Here is a 14,418-nt window from a genome sequence, read left to right as displayed (position 1 = left end):
ACACGACCAGCCATTTCGCTACACATAGTTCTCCATCTTTTAGTCAGGTGCTTTAAACTTTCGCCAATCCACTGTTTTAATCCAAACACGTCTTTTATACCAGGTCGCGAAGAATTATTACTTATATATGCTCCTAGGAATGTAGTCTGCAAATGATTGAAGGATGTTATTGTATTCTGTGGTAGATCTTCGAACCATTTTAACGCCTCCCCCGTTAAGATGGATGCGAAATACTTGCACAATACGGCATTATGATTTTCCCATTGCAACATGCACCTCACGTAGGCTTTAATGTGTTGAATTGCACAAGTTGTTCCATCAAAAATGCTGGTCAATGCGGGAAAATTGCATTTCGGTGGTATTCCTCCTAATTGTACTTCCCTTGTAAATGGAGGTTTCGCAGCTTCTTGTATAGCTTCAATGGAAATAAAATATCACTAATAACGTCAATATTATTCATGGAACTGTTTAATCACAACACCAGTTCATGGAACATGGACACTCTGCAAGATCTATTTGGTCCCAATATTGTTAACTTCATTACGAAGATACATATTTATGACAGATGCGAAGACAGGTTGATCTGGCTCTTGGAGAAAAATGGTTGTTTCTCTGTGAAATCCGCTTACAGGAAAATGTATGAAGAACAATCCAATTCAGAATTGATAGGTCCAAGGATGAACAAGATCTACAAATATTTATGGAATCTTCCATAACTCCCCAGGATAAGACAATTCTTATGGAAAGTTGTCTCCACTTTACTTCCCACAAGAGATATTCTGCATTCTAAAATTCCTGGTATCTCTCCTGTCTGTCCCTTCTGTGAATTGGTGCAGGAAACTCCATCTCATGTTTTGATGGAGTGTAATCTGGCTCGAGCTGTATGGTTCTCCATTACTGGTTGGTCTGCAGATGATACTATTCCCTTCTCAGTTTGGACACAGAGCTGGTTTGATGACCTTCATGCTAAGAGAATAACTATAAATGAAATCTGTAGAAGAGCTATCATAACATGGTGTTTATGGTATGATCGTTGTGACAAAGCCTTCCAAAATTCTAATCCTAATCTAGAAAGGACTATTCTAAGGGCTCGTAGTTTCATTAGTGATCACCTAAAACAATATACTACACAACACGTCTCACCATCTAGGGTTTGTCGTTCTAATATACACTGGACACCACCTCCTCTTGATGTTGTGACCATTAATATTGATGGTTCTTTTTCATATTTAAACAATATTGGAGGCATTGGACTAATGTGTCGTAACTTTGCAAGTGAACAGCAGGCAGCAGAATGCATCTACTTGATGGAGATAAGGAATGCATCTCAAGCGGAATGTATGGGTTTGTGGGAGGCTGTAAACTTGGCAGAAAGATTAAAGCTGGAGAAAGTATACTTTCAACTTGATGCAAAGGTTGTTGTGGAAGCAGTCAATAACAATACTTCCATCGATTGGCAATTACTCAATTTAGTAAAAGATATTCAAAGTTTTTTTGGTAGATTTCTCTTTTGGAAATGTTCCTACATTTCAAAAGAAGGTAATAAGGTCGCAGATACCCTCTCTAAACTAGCTAGAGATAATGCTTTATCAGTTGCTTGGTCTGGTTTCTCTCCTGTTGAAATTAGATCTCAACTTAGTCGAGACAAAACTTATGTACTGAACTAATTCCTCTTAATATATCATCTCTTTCTTAAAAAAAAAGAGAAGAGTTTCGGTTGCTAACGTCCCCTCCTTGTATGCAAAACCTTCGGCATAATTATAGATATGGAATTGTAGCACTAGTAAGGCATTTGTGTTTTTTGATATATATAGATGATAAAGTACGTGTGAGAATCTGGTCGTTGATGGAAATTTCGAAGACCCGGCGTATGGAGTGTGATATAAATTACAAAGCCGTAGTAGGTTCTGGTACAAGGAAGTTGCAGACTATTTTACTTGGGAAAAACGGAGAAATCGTATTCATATACGCTGCATCTGTGCTATATTCTTATGACCTGAAACAACATTTTTGAAGATGATATCCAACAAAGCATCAACATATTATTTAGAACACGTCGAAGCAGTTTCTCACATAAATACGTTTGCATCATTGGAAGCTACGGGAGAAAATTTGAAAAAATACACGGTTCGTCCACGCCAGGTTCGTACCCCATGGGATGATCTTATCGAGGAGTTAGACCGAGTTGCTCTTGATGAGGAAGTTGATACGACGCGTTTCAGACTCAAGTAATCAGCACACACTATGTTAATCTTTTGCCACGTCTTAACCTTATAACGACACTCCGAGCTGACATAATCGTAGTGGATTTCCTTTTCAAGTTCTAGTTTACCTGATTTCTGTTTTTCAGTCTCGGTGTAGTTTTAGGACTAGGAACCATTGAAGCCTATAAATAATAATAAGGTATAGCATTGTAGAAAAGCACATCCACCAAAGTTTTTTTTCTTTTCTGAAACTACATTTTCTTACGTTTTGGTTTTGATATGTGTTACTAGTTCGAGGATCTATGGAGTCTCTTCCCTCATATATCGTACTAGAAATCCTTTCTTGGGTTCCAGCTGAACCTGTTTTAGAGTGCAAATTAGTTTGTAAGAAATAGGCAACTCTCATCCGCGGAAGTAACTTTGCTACTATGCACCTCATGCGCCAGCTTAACCATCTCCATGATGGCGAAGACAGCAATGATAATCTAGCTGCTAAGGTGGAGCCATGCCTCTTTTTTGCTTGTCGCATTGATGATCCTGACGAGGACACGACTTTACTTTTCAATGGAAGGAAAGTTAGTGATAGGATTAGCATCGGTGAGCAATACATTTACAGTCAAAATCTGAAAAGGATCTATCATCCTCCTATGCACGAAGAGCCATTAACTGATCACTTAGTTGGATCTTGAAATGGTTTGGTTTGCACATTTCAACTCCACGATTTAGTCATAGACCCATCTACATTTGTAATCCCTTACCCGAGAATATGCTTATCTTCTTGAACTAGTTCCTATAAAGGAAGAGGTTGATCATACAGCTATTCTAGAGCTGGGAGAGTTTGAAATGTTTAATCATACATACAGCGAGCGTATTTGGGTATGTTAGTTCAACCAACGAGTACAAGGTTGTTAGAATCCATTTCCTCAAATATGCGGAAGGGCGAGAGGTAGGTACATTTTCTTATCGATTGTGTACCTCTAGGGGGGTAGGGGTACCTATGCAAATGATGTTATTTATTGGACTTCGTACAACAAAATTGTGGCTTTTGACTTGTCTAAGGAAGAGTTTCGGTTGCTACCTGTCCCTTCTCGTATGCAAAACCGTCGGCATCAAGACATATGTGGACTTGTAGCACTGGGAAGGCATTTGTGTCTCTACATTGATGATCAAGTACGTACGTGTGGGAATCTGGTCCCTGATGAAAAGCGGCGACTCAAAGGAGACGTGGCGTAGGGAGTTCAATATAGATTACGAACCCTTGGTAGGTTCTGATGTTCGGATAGTTAAAGAACGAACAAGAGAGAGGAGAGCACAAATGCGGAAGCATAAAAGACTACATTGATAATAATTCTATGTATTAACATTCATGGATCAACAACCTATTTATATTGTTCACAAACTTGACTACCACTCAAGACACTTTCCTAACTTAGATCAAACTCTAAACATAGACACTTTCCTAACGTAAACCAATTTCCTAAAATACAAAAGACTTGTTTAACAAATAACGTGTGTTACTTAACACACACATTGTATGTCTTAACACCCTCCCGCAAGCGTAACGGGTGATCTTGAACCGTGAGCTTGAACCTGACATCAAAAAGTTTCAAAGCAACCATAGAACATGATGTGATTGAGTGAGGTTGAAGAAAAATTGAAAAGATGACATAATAGAAGATTGAGAAGAAGAAACAATAGATGATATTAAAGAAAGAATAGTAGATGATTAAAAGATAGAGAACGTGATTAATTAAGTAAAGAAGGTTAAAGAATAAGGGAGGCTGTGTAGTAGAACACAAAGTTGAGAAGAAAAGAGGATCGAGTAAATAAGGTAGTTGGGGCTAGTGGAGAGGGAACCGATTAAGTGGAGGTACGTATACCAAAAAGATGGGAGATCAAGATTAATACGATAATGAAAGATTAACATGGTAGTGATCAAGATTAAGGAATAAGTGGTAGAAGTCGTGACAGAATAAGAAAGAGGTATGGACGAGATGTACTGTTGTGTAGAAAGAATAAGAATGGGAAAAAGGTGGTAGTGATGAGAAGTTACAAGTTTGGTAGCGTGCTGCGAAGTCGGACATGGAAGAGGATACAGAGAAGATGACGGAGGACTCGACGTTGGCTTGCTGCCGATGAAGGCTCGAGTAAACAGAGTCACGGACGATGACGTAAAGGAGTATATGGACTGAACTTTGGAGTTTGGTGATCGTGGAAGCTGAAGGAGATAATGTGGTTATGGTGGAGATATAAACAGAGAATAGAGATGGTAGTTGTTGGAATTAGTGACGAAGGAGTTAGAATATGTCATGGTGATCGACAGAAGATAAAGAGAAGTCTGAAGCTCGAACTGTTGTTGCCGTCGGCTTGGCTGCAGTGTATGATGAAGTTGGTGGACTTAGATGCTTTCGATGGAGAAATTGGCTTGATGCCATTGATGTATCAGTGAAGATGGGCAGCGAGGATATGGCTATTGAGAAGAGCTGGGAAGAACAATAGACCTTGCTGCCAGTAATGGTGATGATGGAGAAGCTCGTGATAATCACGATGGTGCATTGAAGAGATGAAAACAGGAAATGATGACATCCATAGCAGTGGTGATTGATGGAAGACGAGTAGAGGAGAAGACCTCAATTGTTGTGATGACATTGATGCTGGAAGTTGTTGATGGAAGATACGGTGATGATCGAGTTTAGTTGTGTTGTACGGGATGAAAGGGATATAAAGGCAGTAACAAGGGTTTTTTGTTGTGGTTGATGGTGAAGACATGAATGGTTGGCAGTAGCGATGGATTTTGAGCATCATTGGCGATTGACGAACAGAGAAGAAGTGATGCTCGGACTTGGAAGTTGGCTCGAGAGCTAAGCTAATGGCAGTGACGATGAGAGATTAATGATGATAAGATTGAGAAGAATTATTAAACATGGACGTGAATAAAGAATTGATAATAAAGAATTGAAGAAGAAGATGCAGAAGCCATGGAAGACAGAAAAAAAGAAGAAGATGAATACGAAGTTTAGGTTTTCTGTGTATGAAAAGAAAGTAGAGAAAGAGAGAGAAGGTGAGTATCGAAACTTGCTCTGGTACCAAGTTAAAGAACGAACAAGAGAGAGGAGAGCACAAACGCGGAAGCATAAAAGACTACATTGATAATAATTCGATGTATTAACATTCATGGCTTAACAACCTATTTATATTGTTCACAAACTTGACTACCACTCAAGACACTTTCCTAACTTAGATCAAACTCTAAACATAGACACTTTCCTAACGTAAACCAATTTCCTAAAATACAAAAGACTTGTTTAACAAATAACGTGTGTTACTTAACACACGTACTGTATTCCTTAACACGGATACTTCAGCCGATTTTACTTACAAATAACGGAGAAACTATATTCTTATATACCGAATCTGCTATATAGTTGGGATCCAAAAACAAGAGTTTTGAAGATGATTTCCAAAACGAAGCATCAACTGATCATATCGTATATGTCGATGCAATTGCTCACGTAAATACCTTTGAATAATTGGAAGCTATGGGAGAACCTTCAAAGAGATACACGGTCCGTCCACATCGGGCTTGTACTCCATGGGATGATGATGTTATTATATTGATGATTTAGACCGAGTTTCAATAATAGTTATTACCTAAACTAAAATTTGGGATAAGTTAACTCGTTGTTTTTTGACGGAGATCATTTGGTTTAGCCAAGTTCGTGTAGTTTTTGTCTAATGGTATGTTGGATATTTTCAAGGTTTGCCACTACGCAGAGTTATACAGTGTGTCTAATGGTGTGTTGGATATATTGTGATTTACCTCCTGGCGTAAAGCCTATAGGATGTAAATGGGTATTCAAGAGAAAAATGAATGCAGGCGGTTCTGTTGACTATTTTGATACATATGCTCCTGTTGCTCGCATCTCATCTATTCGTTGTTTAATTGCACTTGCCTCTACACAGAAGTTAATTATACATCAAATGGATGTCAAAACCGCCTTTCTAAATGGTAATTTAGAAGAAGAGATATATATGGAACAACCCGAAGGTTTCATATTGCCAGGCCAAGAAAAGAAGGTTTGCAAGTTGGTAAAATCTTTTTATGGCTTGAAGCAAGCTCCCATGCAATGGCATGAGAAGTTTGACAAAGTAGCTTTGTCACATGGTTTTGTTGTAAATGATGCTGATAAATGTATCTATAATAAGCATGATAGTTCTGGATGTGTGATTCTCTGTTTGTACGTTGATGATATGCTTATTTTTGGATCTGACATATCTCGTGTGGAAGAAACAAAGAATTTTCTTAACTCTAACTTTGATATGAAGGACTTAGGGGAGGCTGATGTGATCTTGGGGATCAAAATCCTTAGAAAGGGAGATGAGTTGGTTTTAACCCAATCTCATTACATTGAGAAATTTCTCAAGAAGTATGGTCATTTTGATGACAAACCAGCTCCTACTCCTTTAGAACCTACTATAAAGTTAATGAAGAACACTGGGCGTACTCATGCACCACTTGAGTATTCTAGTATTATTGAAAATCTTATGTATGCTATGCATTGTACAAGACCGGACATAGCTCATGTCGTGGGATTGCTATGTCGTTTCTCAAGTATAACCCAGGAGTTGAACACTGGAAAGAAGTTTCAAGAGTTTTGGCTTACTTGAAAGGAACCATTGACTATGGTTTGCATTATAACGGTTATCCCGCTGTATTAGAAGGATACAGTGATGCTACCTGGAACAATGTAGAATCCAAATCCAAGTCGACTGATGGATGTATATTTACATTAGGAGGTGCTGTTGTGTCTTGGAGTTCCAAGAAGCAGACCTGTATTTCTTACTCAACAATGTTGTCCGAATTGATAGCGTTAACCGATGCATGTAAGGAGGCGGAATGGCTTAGAAACTTACTTGTTGAAATCCCATTTTGGAAGAAGCCATGTCCAGCGGTCTTGATTAATTGTTATAATCAAGCAACTATTTATAATGTCTCTAACAAGACTTATAATGGATAGTCAAGACATGCAAGTCTTAGACATCAAATGGTAAGACAATTACTCAAAAGAGGAGTAGTTGCAGTAAACTATATTGAAACAAGTAAGAACTTGGCAGACACATTTACAAAAATTCTACCAAAGGCAGTGGTTTCAATAAAGTGTAATGAAATGGGACTAAGGTCTGTGAATGAAGTTTGATCGCCCATAGAAGAAACCCAACCTATGTTTTGGAAAGGATAAACAAGGTTCAATGTGGTACCGACAAGTTATGGAGGTGATTATGGAGCACTAATACAAAACTTCCCATTTCTAATTAGTGCTGGTTTTCTGCAAGAAAACAGGATGGATGAAAATCCTTAATAAGTCTAACTTTTATCACAAGGTGTCTCACAGAAATACCTTCGATACTTACCTATATGAGTACGGAAATCAGGACGTTTCCTAAGAGAAGAAGACCGTTCTCTAAAGAAGACTCATGAATCCAGGATTTAAGCACATGGCCATTAATGTGCGAGCTACAAAACACACTATTCTCAAAAATCAATATGTGTTGAAATTCCGATTTTATCATTAGGGGTACTTGGTTCAAGACTAGTTTCACCACTGAACCTCGATAAGGCTTTGAATTTCTTACACTAAGTGAAGGTTCAAATCCAAAAGATACCTATCATTTATGTATTGGTTTCAACGATGATGCTTATTTCCCAAACTAAGCGTGAACTACGTTGGCTTGATCCCATTCGGGTACGTAGGCAGTCACTTTAGTGATGCAGCCACTCTGATTTATTTTATTTTTATTTATTTATTTTACTTTGTGTTTTTGTGTTTTTCTCATTTTTTGAAAATAAGGGGAGAATGTTGGATATTTTTAAGGTTTGCCACTACTTTGTAAAACCTATAAGTTTCCATTCAAAATTGAACAGACGCGTCTCTTCTCATAAGCCACTATTAATGGCTTTTGGAAGCGTCTGTTGGTGATGAAACGACACTATCAACAGGCATGACTATCACTATAAGTAGCGAAGATGTTCTCCCATTCCAACACATCAAAAACAATCTGCTTTCTTATTCTCTCAAAAGCATCATCAGATCCTTATACAGTGTGTTTCTTGGTCGGGTCAAGGAAGTACAATCCTTGAATTCGATTACGGTGTTAGGGCTTCATTGAATCCTAAAGGAAATAATTCGAGAGACCGTTTGTACTCGCCAAATTTATTGGGAAAGGTCGAATTATTTTCTAAAAGAATCGAAAGAGCCTTGAAGTCATGGGTACACCATTTTCTGTTTCTGTTTTCATCCTTTTGTTTAACCCAAAATTTCCAACATGGTGGGTTTAGCCAAGTATAAGAAGTTTTCATGATAATCCGAGAAGATAATAATGGACCCAATCATAATTTTACACGAAAGAAAGTAACTCGTGAAGCAGACTTTAATTGAGAGAGAAAAGATGTATTGGTGCTGAGCAATAGAAACCAAGATGAGCAGCAGGACGAAACCAAGCGAAACCGCATCAGCGTGAATTACTAGTGGTGGATTTCACTGTCTTTCAGAAGTTTATCCATATGAACAGAAGAAAAGGGCGGTGTAAGGCCTCTTCAACAAGCTTATAAACCCCATACAATATAAACAAAACAAGAAAAAGGCAAATATAAGACCTTATATAAATGGGTAAAACAAGACCTTTTCAGGCGAGTAAGACTTCACTAGGAGGCTAATAAGACCCAAATATATTTAAAACCTCTACTTAGGGAGGCTAGGTACCCAATGATGACGTGCACTCTAGTTCGCACAGTACACAAAAGGAAAAACCACGTAAGACCTATAGCGCGTCACATTGGAAAAACCCTAATAACATAAATCAGAGGCAAAATGTAAGATCTATCCTCAGAAGGAGCTGGGCAAACAACCTGGCGAAATCTCTGGCAGGGATGTAGAAATATGACTAGGGCGCCGAGGTACACGGTTGAGTTACGAGTGCCCAGAACGTCTAAAGCGTTTCCGGCCATTACCGGTTGGCAAGCCTGGCTACGATACACTCGGTCTCCAAGAAACCCCCCTAGGGTGTAATCTCGTAACCAAGAGCCATACCGGTGAAGCGGTAAGAGGTCACAAAAAAAAATTGATTGTTGGAAAATCTGGATGGGAGGATCCCAATTGTATCAGTTAGGGGTACGCTTTGTTGAAGGATCAGTCAAGGGGAATATAAAGGGACGGCACCCTCCTCTATGGAGATGAGTGGCCATAAAAAAACGACAATGTTGAGGGGCTATTACTCATGGGAGTACTTAGGCCCATGATATTGTCGCGAAATAAAATCCTGAAGAGGCAATAATACGATAAGGCGAGACCAATGTACTATTACTCACAAGGGTAATGGGCGCCTGCGATTTTGTCGCCCGAGCACAATGAAACCCCTGAGGGAAGCATAAGATATAAAACAGGGGGAAGCTAAATAAAACCTTACTTAGGAGGCGCAATAAGTCCTCAAAAGAAACCCCAAAAGACCAAATGCTAACAATATATTACATATGAAAAATTGGTATGTTGTATGTAGGTACAAGTTATACGTAGGAAAAAAGAAGAAATAAGACCTCAACGAGGTGCGAGGAAAAATGAAATGAAATATGCTTGATAAAGCCAAATAAATAAAAGACCTCGCCAAGGAATGAAGACGCAAAAAGGAGACATGTTCTCACCAAGCTAAATATTACAAAATTTCAAAAAAATATATTATTGCATGCGAAATACTTACATCATTTACTAAGCAAATTTGGCATGTTATTGATATTTGAGTAGATACCCATATTATCATAATTGTGCTATTATTATGTTATACATACTAATAATCTATGAGTAAAATTTGAGGCAATAAAGCGATGAGATGTACGAGCTAAAGTTGGACGAAGAAATACGTAACGCGAATTTGTAACTAAAGTGAGACTGATGAGGCACAAGTAAATGAACATGCGAGGAGAAAGGAATGTACGGAGAGCCCTGAACATGCGCAGAGTAATGAATGTGCGAGAAACCAAGGCCATGTGATGAAGAATTGAAACAATGCGAAGCAAGATAAATATTCTTGAGATTAAATAATCTAAGGAACACATACTATCTATATTTTTCACTTCTTAAACTAGCATCAATATTTTTCGTTGTACTATCTTGTTTCATATGCTTTGCACTCATATTACTCTTGCTTCGGATAACTTTAGTTATTTCGTCTACGGAAGAAAAAGGAGACATACAGATGTTGGAAAATACATATCACGCTTCGCATAAATTTTTCATTTTGCACAATGTCTTTTCAGAATTTACCCTTCTGTTGTTTTTTGTTTTGCAGAATAATATCGCATAACGAAGTACGAGTGAATCAATACCATGCGAAAAGCTGAGGAAAAATGAATAGAATGGCATCGCAGAAAAAATGAATAACTCTCTCGCTTTATACCATCCCATGCGAAGAAAAACTACAACTAAGGCTAGAGAAGAACGAAAAGTGATACCATCAACTTATTATCAATAGCAACATCAACATAAGGACATCATCGCCAAAGCTCAAACCAACACTTGGAATCAACATCAATACACAAATGAAGAAAAGAGAACTTGGAAGAAAATCATCAACACCAACTGCCACTATCAGAACTTGCAAAGAAGAAACTTGACGAAACATCTCGCTCATCCCACCTTTCTTCGACAATTCTTCCCTCGTAGCTAAAGAACAGAGGTAAGTATGGAATACCAAAAAACATTTTATGTTTTTTATCTTCTCGGTCAAAATCATTCCCAAAGAAGGTGCTCGCTCGTGAATAACAATAATCCTCAAAAATAATAGTCGCAGAAACCACATACGTAAAACTCTTCCGGTTACGTAAAATTCTTCCCTCGTGATATTTCGAGCCGAGTATATCTCGCCTATCTATATATCGAAATCATGTGTTGGCAAAGCGTTTCGCTTTGATCGGTTTTATCTTCACCTAATGACGAAAGTCATAATGTTTCAATCACTTTGAAAATTGCTTTGACGAGAAATAGTGTAACAACTATATAACGTCCTCTAAGAATGTTTCAATGGTTGAAGTGAGAGTTTAGGTCTATATAACCAATGATGGATATAAGCATTGTGTGGTAACACATATGTGCATAAGTCCTATTCCTTAATCCGAAGTTTACGAACTTTGTTGATTGAGAGAAACCGGAGGAATTGGCTTTTCCAAGTCCACGAACTGACGGAAGTTCTCTTGACGAGAATTTCTGCAGAGATTTTCCAAAAACTCGTTTGCGTATTTAGTCCGCGAACTGGCGGAAGTCTCCTTGCCGAGATTTTCTGCTGAGTTTGGAAAACTCTTCCGGTTGCCTTAAGTCCGCGAACTAGCTTGCGTACTTGAGTGGGTTATGATCTAAAGATGTGCTATGTACATGAAACTTAAATTACTAAGGAATGCTTTATGCAAACCGTGGCTATAAAGTTCATGAGTCGGTTCAATCGAATCGAATCATCTTTGTTTCAATTGTGTCTTGTGTAGTTACATAAGATCTCATAGCAATTGAACAACTCTCTAACTAGTTCATTTGAGTCAATTGAACTAGTTATGGTGAAGAAGAACAAGGTTAATATGAAATGCTCATATGGTTAACCTTTTGGGTTACTATGTTGAACCAACATACACGTACACGTTTGGGCACGATTTTCACAAACCCAGTAAACGTATATCTCAAGTGTGTGTGACAATCTAAGTTTTCGATCTAACGGTTGAGAATTATTAGGTTGAATCTAAATCAGGTTTTCATCTAACGATGAATATGGATTGCTTTGTAACTAAGGCAAAACCATGATTTGAAGACTATATATAGGAGGCATCTAGCATTGGGAAAAACTAATCCCCACACGTCTTTGTGATACTAGTGCGCTCACTAGAGTCGATTCTCCTCTAAACTTTGGTTTACTTCTCTAAAACCAGGTTAACGACTTAAAGACTTCATTGGGATTGTGAAGCCAGACTGATACTACTTTTATCGTAGTTGTGTGATCTGATCTTGCATATTCTATCTTACGAGTACAATCTATTGATTGGCTTGAGATCGTTAGAGTTTTCCGATAGGAAAGATAAAGAAGTCACAAATATCTTCGTCTTACTGTTTGTGATTCCTCGACAATATGCTTGTGTAGTCAAGAAGGATTGTTGATAGGTGATTGATTAATCTAGGATGTTCTTCGAGAATATAAGACTGGATTATCAATTGGTTCATGTTCACCTTGATTTCATATCTTAAGACGGAACAAAAACCTAGGGTTTTTCTGTGGGAGACAGATTTATCCTTTGATAGACTTTTCCGTGTGAGACAGATTTGTTTATTATCGAGTCTGCGATTTTGGGTTGCAGCAACTCTTGGTTGTGGGTGAGATCAGCTAAGGGAATCAAGTGCGCAGTATGCTGCTGGTATCAGAGGCGTAGGAGTACAACTGTACCTTGAATTAGTGGGAGACTGATTAGGGTTCAACTATAGTCCATTCCGAAGTTAGCTTGGAATAGGCTAGTGTCTGTAGCGGCTTAATACAGTGTGTACTCAATATGGACTAGGTCTCGGGGTTTTTCTTCATTTGCGGTTTCCTCGTTAACAAAACTTCTGGTGTCTGTGTTATTTCTTTTCCGCATTATATTTGTTATATAATTGAAATAATACAGGTTGTGCGTTCGTGATCATCAATTGGAAATCCGACCTTTGGTTGTTGATTGATATTGATTGGTCCTTGGACATTGGTCTTTGGTACCGTCCAAGTATTCCTTGTGTTTTGATTAGGACTCGCTGATTTCTATTAGCTTGAGTAATATCAAAAATAAGAGAGAGGTATTAACTCCTTGAGATACTTTTATCTAGATTGAGTCTGATTGTCTAGTTGATTCTCTAGCAAAGTATTTCGGAGTTAGTCCATGCAGATTGCTAAGCGAAATATTGGGTGGTGTTGTTAGACCCCCGCTTTTTCATTTGGTATCAGAGCAGGCAAACACACTAAGACCTGATCAATCTGTGTTTGTAGCGATCTGACTCTATGGACAGAGGTGTTATCTCTACTAACGTACCACCAGTCTTCGATGGCTCTAATTACTTATGGTGGAAAATTGTTATGCGAGCCTTCATCCAGTCGCGTGATTTTCAATCATGGGTATATGTTGTCAATGGCTATGATGCGCATGTTGTTGCAGCTGGAGATGTAAATGTTCCCAAGAATATTGGTGAATATAATGCTGCCGAGATTCTTGCTGCAAATCAGAATTCTGAAGGGTTAAATGCTATCATACATGCCATTGCCCCAAGTCTTCAACACGGTGTGTCTAATTTCACTAGGTCTAAAGATGCTTGGGATATCTTAGAAATATATTTGAAGGTAACTCCAGTGAAAAGGAAGCTAGGATTCAAAACCTTAATTCTGATGGGTAAACCTTCGTATGGAAGATGAAGAGTCATTTGATGAGTTTAATCACAAAGTGTCTGAAATTGTTAATGCATGTTTTGCACTAGGTAAGATTATTCCTGAAAATGACATTGTGATAAAAATTCTCAGATCGCTGCCATCTAGATACGAGTCTAAGAAGCATGCCATCTTTGAGGGGAATAACCTCGATAATCTGTCCAGGAACACCTTGGTTGGAAATCTAAAGATCTTTGACCATGAGCATACATCCAAAGTCGGTAAGGATGTTGCCTTTAAAGCACAGAAGAACACCAAATTACTTGTCAAAGGTAAAAGTATTCATGTCGCTGAGGATGATTTTTCGGATGAAGATCTTGACAAATCAGTCTCCTTGATCACAAGACAGTTTAGGGATCTTTTGTTTAAGAGAAGTAAACAGTTTTCAAGAGACAAACCTAAGTCATCAGACAAACCTCACGGTCGTGTACCTCCTAAAAACAGGGATGCTGACGAGGCTGATGATGAGGACACGCCTCAGTGATTTAAGTGTAAGGGTTTTTGTCATTTTGCTAACGAATGCCCAAATCGTAGAAAATACACTGGGAACAAAGGTCTAGCTGTAACACTTGATGAAATGTCTGAAACCTATGATTCTGATGAAGATAGAAAATCAAGTGTAGGGCTTCTTTGTGAAAACATCGATTTTAATACTTGTAGCAATACATATATCAACCTCAATGGGTTCAGATAAGAAGGAAACCTAATCAAGCTGGAAGATTCAAAGAATCCAGTAATTGGA

General features: G+C 38.2%; 1 protein-coding gene across 1 annotated transcript; it reads left to right on the top strand.

Annotated features, from left to right (window-relative positions):
- The first annotated feature begins 565 nt into the window (after positions 1-565).
- LOC113328065 lies at positions 566-1,667 on the top strand. Its single transcript, XM_026575157.1, has 2 exons — positions 566-637; positions 837-1,667. The coding sequence occupies exons 1-2, from the start codon at positions 566-568 to the stop codon at positions 1,665-1,667; spliced, it is 903 nt and encodes a 300-aa protein (XP_026430942.1).
- The last annotated feature ends 12,751 nt before the right edge of the window (positions 1,668-14,418 follow it).

Source organism: Papaver somniferum, unplaced genomic scaffold (assembly GCF_003573695.1).
Source record: "Papaver somniferum cultivar HN1 unplaced genomic scaffold, ASM357369v1 unplaced-scaffold_107, whole genome shotgun sequence".
NCBI lineage: Eukaryota > Viridiplantae > Streptophyta > Magnoliopsida > Ranunculales > Papaveraceae > Papaver > Papaver somniferum.
The sequence above is the reverse complement of the archived record's forward strand: the minus strand, read 5'-3'. Positions and strand labels throughout refer to the sequence as shown.

Coding starts and splice junctions, on each gene's coding strand:
- LOC113328065 (XM_026575157.1), top strand. CDS start 566: ATGCGAAGACAGGTTGATCTGGCTCTTGGAGAAAAATGGTTGTTTCTC. Junction 638..836: donor AAATCCGCTTACAGGAAAAT/GTATGAAGAACA, acceptor GAATTGGTGCAG/GAAACTCCATCTCATGTTTT.